Here is a 20,976-nt window from a genome sequence, read left to right on the forward strand (position 1 = left end):
TGCCTTGAAACAAAATGATAGCTAGAGAATTTTCAAATGAGAATAGCAACACTAACTTAAATGACTGAAGTCCTTCGCCTCAGTACCTCATCTGTCCTGTGGATATATTTGCACAAATACACAACAATGTACGTACAAGGGTCTTCACTCTAGCATTGTTTTTTACAGCAAAAAAAAAAAAGAAAAGCAGGGCTGACCCTGTGGTATAGCAGTTAAGTTCGCACATTCTGCTTTGGCAGCCCGGGGTTCACCGGTTCGGATCCCGGGTGCAGTCTCAGGCACTGCTTTATATGTGGCAGGCATCCCGCATATAATGTAGAGGAAGATGGGCACGAATGTTAGCTCAGGGCCGGTCTTCCTCAGCAAAACGAGGAGGATTGGCGGTGGATGTTAGCTCAGGGCTAATCGTCCTCAAAAAAAAAAAAAAAGAAGAAAAAGAGAAAAGCAACAAAAAACCCAGGAAGCAACCCAAACTTTCTACCAGTGAGGAAGTAGTTAAATAAATGACGATATACCACACAATGGAGTACACAGAGGCATTAAGGAGAACGAGGTCGATATATGTGCAGAAAGCTATGTGAAAAGTTATAGCAAGTATAAAAGTTATCCAAGTATGTTGAGTTATATCCCATTTGGATTATCTTAAAAAGGATCTCATTTTTCTTGAACAAAACACAATAAACTTAGCAGTGGTTACCTCCGGGGAGTAGAACCGGGACATTGAGAATGGAAAGGAATTTTAATAATACTCTGTATTGTTTGAGTTTTTAACTATGAGTATTTATTACTTTTATAATAAAAAGTAATTAGAAATAAAATGGATATATCTTCTGGAGTTATAATGGTGAACAGGGCAGTTCCAAGAACCACTAGAATTTTCCAAGGTGGCTCCAATTTTTACCTTAGAGGCAAACACTGTTAGAACGTCTTCAGTGAAATGCCATTTTTTAGGATGTGAAAAGTGTAAACTGATAATATTTATATCATACAGATAATATGAACATTCACGAGAACAAAAAACGAATTAAAAAGTTCAAAGGAAGTGCTTAGACAGTAAAATATGGGAATCATCCAGCATGCAGAATCAAGCAAAGATACTGTCAGAAGGTGACTTTACTTTTTCCAGATGTTTTGTTAAACGATGCTGTCTCTCCAGGGCTCATTCTGCCCGGATTGTTGCCAAAAATGGACTTCCTGCTTTTCCTTTCTTTTCCTCTGCTAGAGCCAGATGCATTTAGAGTTGACAGGCCTGTTCCCATAAAATGAAAATAAATAAGCCAAAAACTACAGGCAAGGGAACTCAACATTTTCCATCCCTGTTAATGTTTATTTTGAAGTCCTACTACTCCGTCGTAACCTCATACAGAAGACCTACTAGCATTTTTAGCACCGATAATAATAGCATTGTAGGCAATTATAGCAAAGTTTTTAATCTCTGTAGGCAAATATGACAAGAACTGCATAATTAGGATGGAATGACCACAGAATCACCCACTTAATTGTGCACCAGAAAGATTTAGAAAAATTACATGAAGAGAAAGTGCTGCTGTCTATATGTAATTATCAGCCTCATTACTCAATTTGGAGAGATGAAAGAAAGGTTAAGCGCCTGAGCTTTAGGGTCATATTGTCTGGGTTCCATTCCTGCCAGCAGGAGCTTTGACTCAACATCTACCCTGTCTGTCCTCAGTTTCCTTACCTACAAAATGGGTCTAGTGATGGGAACTCACTCACAGGGTTGGTCTGAGGATAAAATGGGAAATATATTATGATGCTAATGATGTTTGACGGCTTCTCTTTCTCACTCCTAGTCCAGCCACTCCCTGGATCCTTCCTGTCTGGCACAGTGCCTGGTGCACAGCAGGAACTTCATAGATATTTGCCGAATGAGGAAATGAATGCATACCACGCAGGCCTGGCTCCGGTGCAGGGGGAGCGATTTAAAGGCACCAGGGAAGCCAGAGTTGTCTCCAGCCACTCCCACTGTCTACAATTGTACCATTAGAGTATTTTCTTCATCTGAAGCAGCATTCAGGGGGTCCTCTTTGAGATGAAAATACACCTTCCGAGAACATCATCAGGGAAGACAGGATAACAGAGTGTTTAATAAGAATGGAAAATTTGGGGTTTAAACCCTGCTCCTAGAGGTGCGCCCTCACACAAGTTACTTAGCCTCTATGAACCACTCCTTCCTCATCTGCAAAAGGGTTATGGTTCGGATTAAATGAGAGAATGCATATATATACATACTTCAGAGAGTATCTTGTTCAGAGAAAGTGCTGAGTTCATAGCAGCTGTGGGGCTTCTAAATTTTTTTTCTCTGAAGCATCTGAAACCATGAAGACATACAAACTTGGACTGGTCAGTTCTCATGCTTTATCTTAAGATTTTGTGTGAATTCTGCCCACTACACAATGAGGTAACAATGGATTTTCTCCCAGGTAAAACGAATGAGGGGCCAGAGTGTGGGGCTGCGATCCTTCTGGGGTTTCTGCACACATCATGGCACATGTCCACATCCCCCAGGGGTATGTGGGCCCTCCTGTGAAGAGCCTGGTTGCTTTCTTAGGGTGAGGCAAGGACGCAACAAAACAAGGGCTGGGTGATCAGGAAAGCGGAAGGAATCGGCAGAGGCCCAGAGAAGTAACCGAAGGAGCAACCAAGAACCTTCATCCGCCCCACAGGCCTGTTTACCAAGGACGATGACAACCATCACCATTTCCGGAGAGCCAACTGGTTCCAGATAGTGTGCTAATTACAGTCTCTACTTTACGGCTAATTTTTACAACAACTTTGCAAGTTGGGACTGTTATGTCTGTTTTACAGATAAGGAATGTGAAGAGCAGAGAAGTTATATAACTGCCCTAGTCAAGGTCACTGAGGAGTCAAGGCCACTGCCGCAGGTTCGTGATCTTGGGGAATTTACTTTACTTCTGGGGGAGGTCCTGCCACGTGATCTTCGCGGTGCCTCACCGCTGTGAAGACTTTTTTGCATGTGGCTCCTTGGAAGGGAACTGGGTTGGTGAAAGGTCAGCTAACGGTGATGACGCAGCAGACGTAAAATCAATAGCGTAGCAAAATGCACATTTTATAGTATTTTCTTCATGAGTGTCAAAACAAAGCATAATAATAAATATTTAGAAGGTATTATAACAATGATTCTGGCAACAGAATTTAGTTATTCTGAGAAAGGAAATAAATTTGGGGAAAGAAAAATGTAAGAAATTTCAATTACTAAAAAAAAAAATTAAAATATACCTATAAAGAATGTGTGCTATATAAACACTTCTGAAAAACAGCATGCTTGGAATTTTAAAAACAAGCCAGACAAGCCCCTGCTTAGCCTGCGCCTCAGATCAGAAGCTGGGCCAAATGACCTTTTGACGCTTCCACCATTCTCTATCGGTACAGAAACTTTATCTTTCATGGTGACTTCAACTATCTTTGGGAATTCGTGCTCTTTATTTACTCGGTGCTTGAGAAGAAAAGACAAAGCCAGCAAAATGGTTTGGGTACAGCTTCGGCTGAATTGATAAAGAACGAGAGAGGCAGCGTGTGAGTCTTGACGAGCGGTCCTCACGTTTGTTCCCATGATGGAGGACATGCAGGCCATAAGACTGACAGGAAGAGGATTCTACTCCATCCTAAGGACAGTTTCACTGGCTGCAAATAGGGTCATATTGTACTCGTGTGACAGAAAGTCACAATCTGTGAAACTAAACCTAAACGGCTAGGTTTTTGCGCTGCTTTGAAATCGCTGCTTGCTGCTTACTCATTCGCGTCCTCCGCAACAGAATCTGCTAGCAGATAAACAGCAGCAGCTGCCAAAAGTTTCAAAAGAATTCACAGGAGAAAATTTCAAATTGAGACAGTTCTATCTATGATGTTTTCACTTGGTGTGTGGAAAGATGACTATTACCTAGTTTTTAATAGCCCGACACCTCTGTCCTGTTTGCAGGGCAGAGTGTGAGAAATGGTGCTTAAGATAAGCCTCTGGAAGCCAGGAGCTGTTCAGACCATCTTGAAAAAAATGAGGGTTGGTATTTTAACTCCCCTCTTGAGGCCAAATTTATATACCCTGTTTACTAACATTTAGACAGATCTCCCAATTCCAGCTGTTTTCCTGTCCTCAGAAATCTTATGCAGGGGAATCCTTGTTCTTAGTATGAGATGAATTTTTCTGACTTCCATAGATTTATGGCTTTCCTGTCTGCCCTCCACCTCTCACTGTCCCATCTGTGGGACACGCAATCGGGTTAGCTCATTGAAGCACCCCTAACAAGAGAGGCAGGGTAGTGCAATGGTTAAGGGCAGGCAGGACTTTGGAGATAGAGAGGCTCTGGAATCATAGTTCTACCACTTAGTAACTGAAATGCACATTTTGGGGAGGAAGTGGTTTATCAGCATAAGTTCACTGTACTTTGTTATTAGTGCCATGGAGTGAATTCCAAGTCCTAGCGACCCTGCGGACAGCAGAGCAGAACCCTGCCTGGTCTTTTGCGTCATCCCTCATCTTCCAGTGCTCTGTCAGACAGTGCTCTGCTGCTATTCGTAGCCTTTTTATGGCCAATTTTATTGGAAATGAGTGGCCAGGTCCTTCTTCCTAGTCTGTTTTAGTCTGGAAGGTCCACTGAAACCTGTCCACCCTGGGTGACCCTGCTGGTATTTGAAATATCAGTGGCATAGCTTTCAGCATCACAGCAACACACAGCCGCCACAGTATGACAGCTCCCAGATGGGTGGTGCGGTTCCCTGACTGGGAAACAAACCTGGACCATGGTGGCGAGAGCTCTGAATCTTAACCACTAGGCCACCTTGTACTTCTAGAAATTGGGGAAATCTTCTCTCCCACTGAAACCCCATTCTTGGTCCTTGTGGTTTGAGTGGAGCTTCGCTACCCAGCTCAGGGATGGGACATGTGACATAGGCCCCAGACTGTCAGAGCACTGCATGCCCCTGGCCACAGGGCTGGTTCAGAGATGGGCAAAGGACCCACAAAAAACAATGAAACTGCTGCTGAAAGTTCTGGAAGAGACTCTTACACTGAAGCTGAATCTGGAAACACATAGTGCCAGCCTGCTGTGGCCACCTTGCAACCACAAAGGGAATAAAGCTAACACAGTGGAGGCAAAGTAAGAAGTGGGGAGAGAGGAAAGCCCTGGATCAAGCTGTACCTGAAACCTGTGTATCTCTTCATGTTTCAACACATGAGCCAATAAATTTTCTCTTTAAGTCCATTTCTGCCACTTTCAAACAAAAGAGTCTTAACTGATATACTCTGAAACCTTGGGGCAATTACTTCATCTCTCTCAGACTTTGTTTTATTTAAAAATGGGGATAAATCCACATACCTCATAGAATTATTATAAAGTCAATAAGATAATGTATGTAAAATACTTAGCACAAATCCTGGTATTTAACTGCTTAATAAATTTCAGCTATTAGATATTTGAATATTATTATCATTATTATTAACTGTTATGAAAATACATGATATGACCTGGAAAAATGAACATTTTATAGTATTTTCCTCATAGGCATCAATGCAAATAATAATAATAAATAAATAAATATTTAGAAGGTATTGTAACAATGATTTCAGCAACAGAATTTAGGTATTTTAAGAGCATTCACAATGCCCGATTAAATAAATAGCATATTTTTTATCTTTTGCTATCTTTAAATGTCATAGATGATATTGCCTACTCTTACCTGGAAATTTTACTGCTTGGCAATAGATGACCAGGTCAGAAAGCTCTGGTGCAATCTGTCTGCTTTCCTTTTTATTCTGAGGAAGATAAAATTCTTCTCCCAGTTCCATGTCATAAACCTATTAAGGGAAAAACGATACCAGTTTACACGGAAGGTGTATGCCACCCACCTCTGAATCCCCAAAGCTCTTTATCTGTTCCCCTCTCATGTCATCTGGGTGTTTCACCTTGCTCTATATTTGTCCTTACACATGTCGGAACACCTACCCTAGAACAAAAGCTTTCTGAGCAAGAGATGAGTCTAACTCACCCTTCATCTTCCCTCAGGGCATAGGCCAGTGTCTTAAATGTGGAACAGTCAAAGCATGTTTGTTGAATGAATAGATGATTGATTATGTATCTTCTGTGGCTCAAATTTTTGAGATATTTTATTATTTTGTTCTTCAACAGTGTCACTGTAATTATGTCTGTAGATTTGCTCAGAGTCTATATAATGTGAGGCACTTGAGAACAGGGTCTGGGTATTTCATTTCTCTTTCTATTCTCAGTGTCATTCCTCTGTTAACACTTCACAAGCTGGGCCCTGTTTATCTTCTTGGTCATCCCAAACAACTTTAAAACTTCTAGCAATTCCGTGAACGTACCACGCTGTCCTCTTGGCCTGAATGCCTTGTTTTTGTCTGCTTGGCCATATCTTCCTTCTCCAACATCATCTTCCCTGATGCTCGAATGACACTGTGTAATCATGCTCTTTGTACTTATCTACAAGCACTGTTTACATCTTTGTCTCCATCACCAAACCACCTCCTGCGCCACCTCAGTGCCTGCCACACAATGTACCTTCAGTAGGTATTGGTTGGATGAATCAATGACTAACCTTCTACAAATGGCAGGTGGGTGTCCCATATCATCACCATGTGGGCTTTGGCATCTAAGGGAAAGTGAGGGGAAAGGTGAAGGGAAGGGACAGGGAGGGAGTGAAACCTACAAGAGTACCGTGGTCCAAGTGTAATTTATCAGAAACCATTCACCTACCTTTCCTTTGTTGCAAGCAGAGTTATCTGCTTTCTTTATCCTCTTGGGGATTTCTTCATTATACTCAAACTGAAGCTTGTCATTACATGATTTATTTTCAGGTCTGTCTTCTAGAATGTTGTCTGAAAATGAGTTGGCAGGCTTCAGTGAACAAGAACCAAATGCTTCACTTAAGGGCTACGCCTACATCATTGCAAGGATACCCAGACACTCGTGCTTATCTGTCAGATGGAAGCTCTGGCTACATGTTACCAAAAGGATGGCTTAAAGTATAATTTTTTAAATTTGTTAAATGATATGTTTATTTTTTATTGAACGGACTCATTTACTGGTAGTTTTGGTACCATACAGACATAATGTAAAGGTGAAGGCTCATTTGCATACAGATGATTGGAACTGTGCCAACGTTCTGGAAGACACCCTGTGTCCGGAAGCTCTCAGCACACGAGTCTGGGAAGGATTTAGTGGTTGAAGCACTTCTGGATGGTGCATACATGATTTAATCACTCACTTTAAAATGAACCTATCAGCTTCCTTTATCTCTAGAAATGTCAAAACCAGGGGAAAAGAGACATTGTTATCTGCAATGCAATTATACTTAACTGGCAAGTAAAGTTTTCATAATTGTTTATCGATTTATTAAGTGAAAATCTTAAGGATAGGAATTAAAATATATCTAAAAAAACCCTAAAGGATGACAGATAATCTTATACTTTGCTCTTATTTTGATATTTCTATTCAAAAGTACTTTAAAGGTGTTAGAGCTATATTAGGATTATGTTCTTTTAAAATGGAAAACAAGAAAGCTCATTTCTCACCCAAGATTTACTATCTCCTAAGACCACAAACGCTTAGACCACAGTGTCCTTCTGTCACATCAGGGCATGCAGACTGCCAAGAAGTAAATGAGACCAATCATTTTTTTACATGTTTATTCACATAAGTGTCACAACTTCATGCTAATCAGGCCTAAGAAAATGGAAACAGAACACCGACATTCATGCAGTTAAAATGCCAGTTCAAATGGCTTTACCTTCCTGACTGTTAGGAGCAGGAGAAGCAGTAAGGACATCTGCTACAGAAAAACAGAATCAGAAAGGGATGAAAGTAAGGAAAATAAGACAAAACGCCAGGTAAATTAAACTAAGGTACAAAGCAAAGCACAAATAACAACAGCTTAGATTATAAAGTAAATGAAACAAGAAATCTTCCATCAATTTAACATTTTGACTATTAAGAGATGCAAGGGCTAGCTATAAAAGAAGTGCACACATACTAATGTTAATCAGGCAGCCACATTCACGTTACATACTTGCAGTTACTGACTGTCGTAATACTCCCAGTAATACATTATGTCAAATGCATAGAAATTGATTAATTTGTTAGAATCATGCAGTCTTATCATAGAATATGTCTATATTAAGTTGAAAATTCAAATCTATATTCCAGTGCATGTTCAAAGCTAGTTAGGATAAACAGCAAGATTGGGAAAAATTAATCTATATTTCTTTAATGAAATTTAATTAAATATTCATTAAGAACTTCTTGGCCAAAAAAGCAAGAGCAGCAGTTTCTGAAATACATGAGCCTCATTTGCAACTTACTTTAGATTTTCTGGAACTAAATTTGTGGTTAGAAATCATCACATTTTATAGCCAAAAGAGGCTTTAGACGAATTCTCTCATTTCATAGATGTGAAAACGGAGGACTAGAGCTTTCACAGAGATAAACTGGGACACCCAGATTCTAGAGACGGGTTTTTAATCTGAGATGCCTGCGAGGGCCTCAGAAGGTCTGTGAAAACCCCTGCAATTTTATGCAGAAATTTGAGACCATGTGTATTTCTCTGATCACAGCTTCCGTCTCATCCTCAAAGGGACCCATCATTACAAGAAGCTTAGAAACATTTGAGGTCTCCCTAAGAAGCTGGCAATGGTCCTACCCACAGCAGGTAGGTTGCTATTTTCTTCTCATCTCAGTTGCAGAAAGTGAAGATGGTAGAGGGAAGCAGAGATGAGTGAGGCACCACAAACCACAACCAAAAGTCAAGATTGAAAGGGCATTTAACAGTAGCATAAGGAAGCCTTAATACAACGAGCTTAAACAAGTCATGGCATAACTACAAGGCCTGTTTGGGAATCAGCCAGTCAGAGGAATCCTTCAATGAAATGGGAGATAATCATGTGGTGGTAGTGGATTTAAGTTATCACAGATCATAAATGTTAGTGCTAGAAGAAGGGAGACTATCAGTCAACGTGTAACAGAACCTGTTCATTACACATCTGAGGGACCTAAGGCATAGAGTGGTGACAGGACATTGCCTAAGGTCTCACGGTCCACTGGAGCAGAACCTGGTGGGAACCCTTACCATGTACCTCACCCCAGCACATACGGGTTTTAAAAAAGCATGCAACTATTAGAGAAATTCAGTGGAGGAGGGTTTAAATCTTACTCTGCTAACTGAAAATAAGTCAGAAAGATCCTTCCTCTACCTGTTCATTTTATTTGCATATCAAAAACTCCTATAATAATGCTACTAATAATTAAGAAAAGCCTTCACCTTTCTGTTCTCAAAAGTACAGAAAAAAACACAGGGGTACTTTATGATAGAGTGAGTTTATCTCCCACTGTACGAACTTCTTACAGGGGCAATGACATCTGGATAGATTCATTTCTTAAGTGTGGTTTTCATTTCTGATCTGAATGAATTTGTTCCTCTATGGGACAACATCACCACGACTGTAGTTGAGATTCACAGGGAAGAATAAGTCAGTATAAAAATATTCATATTCCCATAACTTTTCAGGAATAGGATACAAGAAATTATCGTGACTCTTCTTCATTTTCTTCCTCTCTCTAACTCCCCATTAGAGAATATGCCCCTTGTATTATGTGACAGGATTTCAAGTCAAGTAAATTAGCTTTTAGTTGATGGTATGACGCAATCAACTATTACTAAGGACGCATATTAAATGGACATAGACTAGTATCGTATTTGGGGGCGGAGAGAGACCGGACAGTAACTGCTGCCATGATGGCGGCTCGTGGAACTGAACATGACTAGGAGACCGTCCTGGAAGGTGAGAAGCAGAGAGTTGGAGGAGGGTAGCTTGGCTGTCTTAATGCCAATGGCAAATGATTGCTGGTCTGAGCATATTAGCATATTAGCAAAACAATTATCCTACACAGAAGTAATATTTCCTACAAATATAATGTTTATGCAAATACAAACTTTGGCATTTTTCATTACTACATTGTTTTCTTTTAGAAGTTGCCAAAATGAAACAGGCTATCATTAGTAATAGTACCTGAGAAAACATTTTGCAATCTATAAGAAACGACACTAATTTAGTGCAAACGAAACACACCTGAAACCTAATTCTCCTTCACCTATATTCTGCAGATAACATCATTCATGTGACTTTTTTGTATTGCACCATTAGCCAACACCCATGTTTTGTCCCTTTGGTGGGGCCAAAGGGAGATGCCTGGTTGGCTTAGCAATATGAGAACCAGGAAGGTGGGGGGTGGGAGAGGGAAATGATGCTCTTTCTTTTCCATACTCCTAGAAAGCAGATGTGAACACGGTGAAAGGGGGGGGCAGACAGCTCAGAAACGTGACGCTGCCCCCTGCAGGTGGTGCAGGAGAAAGAAAAGATTCACCACAGTCTACAATTCCTGCCAAGAGCATCAGGCATGCCAGAAACTGAAAAGGTGAGAATGGGGTCTCTCGGCTGTAATTCCACCTCTTCCTCTAGAAACTCACTTAGGGTGACCCCTGTGTTGCATCCCGCACCCTCCTCTTCTTTCCTTGAGTGGTGGCTGTAGTGGCTAACAGAATCCCTTTCCTTGCTTGGTCCTTCTCGCTAACTGGCAGGATTCAGAAACTCTTGGACAATATTACAACAATTTGTATTGTTAGTCTATGGAATGCCAGACATTTTTGAAAAAAAACATGACACCAATGAAACCACCAGAAAATCATCCAGGCATTTCCCTGTGCATAGCATAGGGTTCTGTTTCTCTTACCATCAGAGAGGGATTCATAGTCATAATCATATTCGTCCTCTTCATCTTCCTCTTCCTCGTTATTAGCAGGTGGAGGGTTGGCATTCCCGCCATTATATGCCTGAGCTTGCATGGATGCTAACTGATGAGCCTGTAAGGTATATCAATAATTAAAGACTGCAGATGCTAAGCTACTGACCTTTCATTTATAGCTTTCAAATGACCATCGAATGCTTACCACAGTCATTAAAAGTGGCTTATCCTATTTTGATTCATTTGGGAAAGGAAATAAAAATCTAAATTCACCTGAAGTACAAGGTTAATACTTGGGTGAAAGTTAACATTCTTACAGGAGGAATCCTGGAGCTTTTAGAAACAATCACAAGGAATCACGTGTGGTGCCCAGCCAGCTGGGTTCCCTGGGGCAAACCCTCCAGGAGAACCCTTGGTGCTTCAGAGAACCACCACCAATCCCACATGATGAAGAAGTGAATTGGCCCATCAATTTTGAAAAGTAAATCTCAGCTAGGAAACAGTTTTTTCTTTCCTTCTTAAAATAATATCTAAAGGCCCCTGACCTTGAGAAAAATGTTAGAATCCCTATGGACAAAGAGACCAAAAGAATAGTTGGTTTAAATAAAGTTTTTCAACAGACTTCATCTAAACCATAAATCAGATGAACAAAATAGGCTTAGAAACTTCCAAAAACTTGATGTGTGCTGCCAGGGAGATCATGTGCCTCTGCATCCGACTAGAATTACTGTGACGGGATATCACAGGACACAAGAATAAATATAGGTCTGGGAACCTAGCTTAAGGAAATAATCTGAAATATACAAACGTTCCTTGCCTGAATTAAAAACAGGAAACAATTCAAAAGTTCAACAGTAGAGGAGTGGACTTAGTAAACTATGGTATATCTGCTTCAGAGAATGAGCCATGAAAAAAGAATTGTGATATATATTTACTGAACAAAGGCTCCAGAATTGTGTGTGTAAATATAATATTAGGCTCCAGAATTGTGTGTGTAAATATAATATTTATACATGTAGATATATACATATATACATGTATCTATGTAAATATATATACCATTCTATATTCTTTGTTCAGTATCTATATATATCTCTCTATGTATAATGATTGTACTAATATAAAATGACATGCTTCAAAAGGCTGGATATTAAATGTTAATATAGCAGGGATTCTTGTTTTTTTTTTACAGATTGGCACCTGAGCTAACAACTGTTGCCAATCTTCTTTTTTTTTGTCTCCCCCCTGCTTTTCTCCCCAAATCCCCCCAGTACATAGTTGTATATTTTAGTTGCGGGTCCTTCTAGTTGTGGCATGTGGGACGCTGCCTCAGCATGGCCTGATGAGTGGTGCCATGTCCGTGCCCAGGATCCGAACCCTCGAAACCCTGGGCTGCCGAAGCGGAGTGTGCGAACTTAACCACTTGGCCACGGGCCGGCCCCACAGCTGGGATTCTTGACCTGTTTTTGTGGCAGACCCCTCTGGCAATCTGGTGAGGCAGGATCCCTTCTCAGAATGACGTTTTAAATACATAAAATACATAAGATTACAAAGGAAAAAAGAATGTTGAATACAGTTATCAAATGTTGGAAAAAATGAATTTGTGCTATGGGAATATATGTTCCTTTATTAACACAGTAAAAAATGTATAATGGTAGGTCAAGTAATGTTTTTGAAATAGTGATTAACATAAATAATTCTCGGAAATATTAGCAACTACTGTGATATAATATGAAAAAGCTGTGATTTCTATTGGTGACAAAGACATAGATGGGTGCTGCCAACATTACTGTGGTTTGCTCCCTACATCTATAATCAGAAGAAATGCTAAATTTCAGAGAGAGGCTGGCGAAAATGAAGATGTAACTTTTTTTGTATCTAAGTTCATGGACCCCCTGAATTCTTTCTGTGGATATTACCAAGGCTAAGAATCCCTGAAATATAGGTTGTGTTTGGTCTTGGAATTATGTATGTTTTAAAATAATTCTCTGTTCCCTAAATTTCCTGAAATGTGGTTATATTACCTTTACAATAAAAATGTACACATAAGGAAGATACAATTTAGGCTATGTCTACAGCCAGATAAATATTTGACCATGCAGTCCACTCCAGATAACTGAGCATTGTCTAGGCTGGGATTTCTCAAAGTGGGGTTTATGGAACACTATCTCCATGGGTGTTAATAGCTGTTATGTAAAAAATGACAAAGTAACCACAAAACACAATGGAAGTTTGGAAACAGCAGCTTAAACAAACTGAAGCGCATTCCTACTACAGCGTTTCACATAGCCTTCATTTAATATGCTAAAGCACATCATGATTCTTCAAAGATCTCAGCGCAGCATTTCCCACGCTTATTGAACCAGGGAATTTTCTTTTCTTTTTTCAGAGTGTCTCATAGGATTAGCATTCTTCAAAAGTCTGGGAAATCTGCTCTAGGCACAAGTGAGCCACAAAAGCAAGGCTATTTGTCATGGACAAGAGAAAGTCCTTGACGTAGCGAGCATTCAAGGTAGGCCGAGTGCTGGGAATGATGATGCAAAGAGCTTGGTAGGCCCACTGGCAGAAAAGTGTGAGAACTGTATGCTAGGCGTGGTGCCATTCAAAGACTCACAGACTAGCAATGTCAGAAAGTGGAGTGCCAAGGTCTGTTAGGTGCTCAAATCCTTCCACCAGTGCAGGAAGTATGGAAGTATGGGGGAAGTGGCCAAATGAACAGCCAGGAGCTGACATCCTTATTCTTTGCAATATCCTATTTATTCTGAGGCAGAAAAACAGGACCCCAGCTCTGAATAGAAGCAATTCAGATATAAGTCAGGGGGTTAGAGTGAGGGGTCAGATGAGGAGACTGGCTCACATGGGTCTAGACAGGAGCCATGTCTTACTCTGCTCTGTTCCCCCAGCACGTAGCACAGTGCCTGTGATCTGGTGTGAACTGTTTGAATCTAGCAGAGTGGAAGTAGGGAGACCAAGGTGAGAATACTGGAGACCTGGTGGAGTATAGTTAGGGAGCATCTGTAAGAGCCTCAGCACTAGCCTGAGGCAGATGAAGGGCTTCAGAAATCCCGATCTGAGTCAGTCCAGCCTTGCTGAGGGGGAGTTCCCTGTGTGGAAATGACCCAGGCCTTCTAAGTTAGGGGTTCCGTCTGTGCACACCCAGCCTCATGTGAACTAACATCACTAGGTCCAGACCCACAACCTGCCAGGCAACTAAAAGGTCTTACAGATACGACTGTCAGTCCAGAGAGGAAATCATGGGGATTGGAAGTGATCTTAAACAAGCATCTGGAAATGGCATTACATTGTCCCATTTTTCCAGAAAGAGGAAGAGGTAAGTTGTGGAAATCATAAAGGAGGAAGTATCAAGGTGATATTGGGCAAAATTTCAGAATGAATTAATTAGTTGGTTGTGAGAACACAGAAAAAGAGGTGGTTAGCGGGAGTTAGCATGAGTTTACTAAGAACAAATCTATCCAGTAACCTATTTAGACTTTTTGGTTAAGGTAACTCACTTTGTGGGAAACAACAGATAAGCGGTCTTTCCAAACTTCCAGGATGATTAGAAGTATTTTTAAATAAACAGATTGCCAGGCCTTCCTTGTGGAAATTCTCATTGAGTTGGGCAGATTTGGGACCCAAGAATCTATGTTTTCAGAAGTGTCCCCGTAATTCCTATTAATGTATTCTGAAACCTGTGTTGCCTTTGAAAATGTCTTTCCTGAAGGTCTGAATCTGCCACTATGAGCTGGGTGGCTTTGAGAAAGTCACATAAGTGGCCAGATCTCAGTTTTCTATTTTATACCTAAAGAATTTGAAGTGGACTCTGGAGAAATGGGGGCTGTGAGAGAGCAGAGCAGTAGACAGGAGGGCTCATCACTTAAACTCCAGGGACACTCTATAAGAAGGGCCACAGGGCTCTCCACTTAGCTGCCTGGCTCAAGGGCACCTTGGGATGAAGGCACAATTTGAAAAAATGCAAATACACACATCAAAAATCAAAATTCACAAAGAACACTGTATGCTGCAATAACGTACCAAAACCAAGAAGAGCAAATATAACAGAGATAAATATGAGGCTCCTGCGCACAGAAGGTTAAAACTCAGTGTAGACCTGGGACAATGAGGAGACTAGACATAAGAACAGTCCATGTGAAAATAACTGAATACTTTTTGTTTTCCACAAACTCGACATGAACCTGGTGTGTGTTACAGAATTTTAAAAGTGGTAATAGTCCTAGGCTGCATTAACTGAGGTATAAAGTTCAAACTAAAAGAGGTGATGGTTTCACTGTCCTCATGCTGTCACAGACCCTGTCTGGAGCATTGACTTAGTTCTGGAAATCATGTTTTAAGATTGACAAATCCATGAATATCCACAAATTTAAGAATATCAAAATATTTTTAATGGAAAGTGAAAAGTCTTAGCAGCCACATCCTTTGAGGAACAGTTGACACAACAAGAATGTTTAGCTTGGAGAAGAGAAAAGCTGGTGGGGAGACACATGCTAGCTCTCTAGATACAGAATTAGTCTGTGCAGCTGCAGAGGGAAGAAGCAGTGCCAAAGAGTAGGAGGAAGAGGAAGGAAGATTTGGGCTCAACATAAAGGAGACTTCTGTCACAACACGATCTATTCATTAGTGGAAGGGAGGCTGCAGAAGTAACTGTGAATAACTATGAAAGGAATGGGAAAGGCAACAGCTACGAGAACTTCAAACACATCTGGAAGACCACAGAGGTATGCAAAGGGAAGCTCTATCTTCTTGGCAGTGAGGAGTGGGCAGTAGTTGCTGGATAAAGAAAACAGCACGGAGGAACAGTGTGGTAGAAGAAAGAGTGCCCAATGGGCAGGCAGTTACTGATGCAGCACTTCAGGAGGGCCAGGCATTAGGGAACACATGCTAATATTTTAGTCAAATGACTTCATAACACAGCCCATAACCATAGGTCTCATGGCCTCTGGAACCTAAGTAAATGCCAGGCCTTCTGCAGCAGCTTTGAGCGTACAGATTTGGACAAAGGTAGACCTAGCTGAGGCCTCAAACTGGAGGTCCTTGGGACTGACCACTTCCAGGCCAGACTAGTTTGGCTGGTGTCGTGTTTTAAAAAGAATTTAATTAGAGCTGTTCATTTATGAGGGCATGCACGCTCCACTCATGTCCTCACCACTTCCAACTGTCATATATCCAGCTGGCTCCTCATATTTATGTTTCCTGCTTGGCCCCTGAAGGTGACTGATTTTGTAACTCGTGGCATAGAGCTGTGTGTGATCTTCAAATGGGTCATGTGTACCTACAGGGTATGCAAAGACTTCTGGGGATGTGCAGGTTCATATATTTTTAAAGGAGTCAATTTCTAGACTCAAGATTTTCCACATCTATGTGTACTTTTCTAGAAATAATCCTGCCTGAGAACAAGCTTATGGTCAGCTGGTTCTCCCTTCGCATCTTTTCATAATTGCTCTTCTCCTATTTTACAAAGGAAATCATAACTCTCACTATCAATCAACAATCTTATTGTGATGCATGAGATGAAGTGAAAAAGCACCCAAGGCAGCAAAAGGACAGTTAAGAATGTAGAGCTCCTGGGGGCCAGCCCCGTGGCCGAGTGGTTGGGTTCTTGTGCTCTGCTTCAGCGGCCCAGGATTTCGCCAGTTCGGATCCTGGGCGCGGACATGGCGCCGCTCATCAGGCCATGCTCAGGCGGCGTCCCACATGCCACAACTAGAAGGACCCACAACTAAAAATGCACAACTATGTACTGGGGGGCTTTGGGCAGAAAAAGGAAAAATTAAAAAAAAAAATCTTAAAAAAAAAAAAAGAATGTAGAGTTCCTGACAGACAGTCTTGAGAAACTAAAGATGGGAGCATTTAATTTCATCCAGGCACCAAACATGTGCAAGGCTCCATGCCTTATCTGTCTGTCTGTCTATCTATCACCTATCTATCTATATATCTTTCTTCCTTTCCCTTCCTTCTTTCCACTGTCTGTCCATCCATCCATCTATCTTAGAATTAAAATTAAAAATTGAGATGGTCATCATAGGGATTATAATACAATGTTTATAAATTGAAAAAATAAAGTCAGACTTTTTCTGACCAAAGGTAAGTCTAGCTGACTGGACTGATTTATTTATAAGGACTGTTTTTTTGTATATTATGTTTGTATGTAATTTCTGTTATCTATGATATATTTGTGTATAATAAATAATATGTTTGAAAAAATGTCCTTTGTAACTATTTAAACTTGTGATAAGATTTTTCATGTCACCTTAAAAATGTATAAGGGGGAAAAATGTATGAGAAAGGTACATGGTTTTTCAAAATTCTTTGAAAGGATCCTTGAGCAAAAAAAGTTTGATAAGCCTGAGGTACTCTAGTTAGGGCAAACCTGATCATAGGAATCTGCTGGGCTGAATGGGTTCAGGGTCCCTTCTGTAAATATCTGCTTTTCTGCTCAGAAGCGTAGGTCTCAAGATGATGGAACCTCTGGCCTCCCCTTCATTCTCCACTCTAGGGCATCTGAAGTAATCCGGGCTTTTGGTGAATCACCAGGGTTACTAAGTGATATAACATAAGCCCCTAACACTCGCCTGGACTTTGGGCCACCTGGAATCCTGCCGTGGGTGAGCCGGACAATCTGGGAATTCCCTGGTTCTTACTAGAACAGCAGATGACAAGATGCTCCAAAGGGCCTCTCAGAGAAGCAGTAATGTTCTAGAATGGCAAGAAACACTGGAACTAGAGCCAGAGAAGTGGGATAATATAATGTTTACAGAGTGGTCTGCAATTCTGACAGGGGTCTCACAATTCATCTCGGGAGAGATATTGTGAGATTTTAGCGTCAGAAGGGTTCTTTGAGGCTAGTTACCTTAACATTCCCATTTCATAGATGGAGAAATGGAAGCCCAGAAAGACTGACTGGCCCATGGTCACATGGCAGGTTTGTGACAGAGTAAGTGGCTAGAACCTGGCATCTTAGCTCCACACCTAATGCTCTTTCTCCAATATCACACTATATATCCTTTGGCTTTAAACTCAGGCCCTACCCGAGATTTCTATAAATTAGAGCTTTTAGACGATTTGATGATTGTTCCAAATTGACTACTCAACTAGGTCAAACGCTTGACTCAATTCAATGTGACATTTTTATTAATGACTTAGGGCAAAGGTTCCTAATATCTTGGGCTCATAGAATCCCTCTGCTGCCTTCTCTTTTCTCTGGGGACCACTAAAGCAGGACTGGAGCAGGGCCTGGAGGCTTAGAGGTGATGGCAAAGAGAGAAATTAAAAGTTATAGGATGCCACCTAGTTTTTCCTCTGGACTGTTCTGTGTCTGGAGCTGCACCATTCTACCCCTGAAGGGTGCTGAGGTTCATGCAGCTTGCTGTAAGCTTCAAAAGTGGTGTTTTACGGCCAACAGTGCCCTCTTAAATAGGACAAAGAGTTTTAGCAGTTGCCATTCTGGGGGATAAGTAAGTGCAACCTGGCATGTGGACTTGTGGTCCTGGACCTAAACTTTTTCAGGGATCCTTGGGCTGAGGGCCATCCTACATAAGTGGGTTTGTGGTGCTTGAGGTGCAGATCTCCATAGGTGAGGCAGGTATGGGAGTGCCTTGGAGTCCACCTGCCACAGTGATACACTCTGCCACCTTCCATGCTGGGACCACAGGGCTGCTGCTATTGGGGTTCCACCAACGACCACAGGAGTCACAGCCCCATGTCCAAGTCTCTCCCCACAGGGGGCTCTCCCTACAGGGCACTATAGCAACCACTGTGGGATTGACAGCCAGGAACCCAGGTCCAGAGACAAGAGTCACACATTATCCTGCTCAGAGTAAATTAAATAACAGAAGTACATTCTACGTGGGAAGTCAATTCCACAAAATAAAATTTAAGGTGAGTGGGATGAGAATATTTACTGGTCTATTAAATGAAAAGCCAAAAATCAAATGTATCATTCAAGGAAACTCAATCTTCAAACACTAGTTTCCCACCAGGTGATCCAAAAGCTTAGAATGACATTAATTTCTTTGTTCTGTGCACACAGCCTACCCCTAGCCGCTTTAATAACAGGAGAGTACCTTTTGCTTTAAGATATCCACTGGGGTCTGATGGGCTTTCAGCTTCTTATTTTTAAGAAGCACTTTTCTTCTAAGTTGGTCAGGTGAGGGAAGCATTGGATCATCTGAGAAATCACTCTCAAATAAGAATTTAGCCACCAGTTTTTCTCCAAAAACAGTCTAAAAAGAATAAAGAAAAACACATAAGCAATGCCTTTTATCTATAATTCAACTAGATACTTCAGCACAGTTGAATTGTTTAAAAAATCCTAGGAAGCGGGCTGGCCCCGTGGCCGAGTGGTTAAGTTTGCACGCTCCACTGCAGGCGGCCCAGTGTTTCGTTGGTTCGAATCCTGGGCGCGGACATGGCACTGCTCATCAGACCACGCTGAGGCAGCGTCCCACATACCACAACTAGAAGGACCCACAACGAAGAAAATACAACTATGTACCCGGGGGCTTTGGGGAGAAAAAGGAAAAAAATAAAATCTTTAAAAAAAAAAATCCTAGGAAGAAGAAGGAGGAAAGAAGCCGTCCCTAAGCCACCAGGGGGAACGTCCTGATGCCCAGGGACCGACAGTGCGTCCCTCCCAGCTTAGTTTGCTACCAGCTGATTGAGATGATTGCAGTCTAGGTGCCACAGGACGTCACCACTGTGGTTAATTTCATAAAAAGACTTTTCTCGAAACTATTCTATTTCATAAAGAGATGAAAAGTGACTATGAAAATCTCTTACACCGCACAGAAGTTCACACTTTATATCATGAAAAAGTAGTTAAAGGAGTATTTCTAAGTTACACATTTTTCTTTAAAAAAAAAAGTGTCCTAAAATTTCTGAATTATTCTGCGTTTGCAGTGGTAGCAATACTTCGTTCTTACCAGATAATAATAATAATGCAAATAATAAAATTACATTTAATCTGGTCTTGTATGATAAGGGTAATGTTCTAACATTCAGTGAGAAATTAATTGCTTTTTAGACAAAATTTGTGTTCTGGAAGGAGTATTTTAAAAGCAGATGTCTAAAAATATTCCCATTGTGATATGATTTTGTTGTAGGAAACAATGTATGTTAACATAAAAACTCTCATATATGCACACTTAAGAAACATGGAAGCAGACTTTCTAATGGTTAAAAAATCTTACAAATGAAGGGTTTTTGTGGAGTTTGAATTCATTTGTTAAAAATATAAAAGGCAACACCTTTTCAATAAGTTTCTAAGAAAAACTGATTGATACCAGGAAACATACAAACTGTCTAGCCAAATTTCAACAAAAACCTTCGCATCATTAATGGATTTGAGAAATGAGTACCATGATTTGGCAAGCACAGCTAATGACGCCCCTTTTCCATCTGGATACACGTATCTTTGTAAGGTATCTTAATCAGCTACTGTAGCTAGTAAAACCAAATACCAAAATGACAAACTAAACTTACCACCAGACACCCAAGTCATTGATCACAAAGTTTAAACAAAAATTTCAAAAATAAAAAAGCATATTCAATCATATTACTCCCACTAAAAATTTAAGTAATAAATCAACAATAAATTTACTTCAATTTTTTTTGTGAGAGCAAAAAGGGTTTTGTACCATTAATAAATAATAGTATTAAAAATAATTCTTTACTTCATCTTTTCTATGCTATTCACTTTTATATTCTATTTTTTCATGTTTTAATAAATGTATAAAATATGTTAAGTAGGATATGTATATAATTTATAAATAAGTCAATAAATGTATAATAAGAATACATGCTATAGTATTTTACTGGCAGGGGTATACAATAAAAAAGGTTTAGTAAATGATGGCAAAGGAAAGACAATATGAAAGGCTAATTAGTTTTGTTGGCATTAGTATTTGAGGACACCTTCCCCTGGCAGTGCCCTCCCTCCCACTGAGAGCCATAGGTCTATAAATGCCTCTACCAGAGGGAGGGGGAAGTTCAAAGGAATACCTGCTCCTGCATCTGTCTGCATATAGTTTCCTTGTGTCAGGAAGGGCCGAGGTTAACACAGCAACTGTGCTGGCCAGTCTAAGGTCTTTGCCAATGTGGATCCCTCATCTGTAGTGTGGGCACAAGAAGATTTGACTTATTTGTCCTGGGATATTTTTAGCTTTCCTACATA

At 40.7% G+C, this 20,976-nt stretch overlaps 1 protein-coding gene across 9 annotated transcripts in view; it reads right to left on the minus strand.

Annotated features, from left to right (window-relative positions):
• The window catches only part of PLCE1 (phospholipase C epsilon 1), a 298,532-nt gene that overhangs the window by 24,532 nt on the left and 253,024 nt on the right, over positions 1 to 20,976 (minus strand). For 4 of the 9 annotated variants that reach the window (XM_023642294.2, XM_001502375.7, XM_070261762.1 and 1 more), the window contains 5 exons: positions 18,869 to 19,027; positions 10,776 to 10,905; positions 6,747 to 6,868; positions 5,713 to 5,830; positions 1,118 to 1,249 (listed from right to left, as the gene is read on the minus strand). In XM_023642294.2, the coding sequence (XP_023498062.1) occupies positions 1,118 to 1,249; positions 5,713 to 5,830; positions 6,747 to 6,868; positions 10,776 to 10,905; positions 18,869 to 19,027 (661 nt within the window). Of the gene's footprint in view, positions 1 to 1,117; positions 1,250 to 5,712; positions 5,831 to 6,746; positions 6,869 to 7,779; positions 7,822 to 10,775; positions 10,906 to 18,868; positions 19,028 to 20,976 lie in introns of all 9 variants that reach the window. The other 5 variants (XM_023642288.2, XM_023642266.2, XM_070261761.1 and 2 more) reach the window with 2 other exon arrangements.

This window comes from Equus caballus, chromosome 1 (assembly GCF_041296265.1).
Source record: "Equus caballus isolate H_3958 breed thoroughbred chromosome 1, TB-T2T, whole genome shotgun sequence".
NCBI lineage: Eukaryota > Metazoa > Chordata > Mammalia > Perissodactyla > Equidae > Equus > Equus caballus.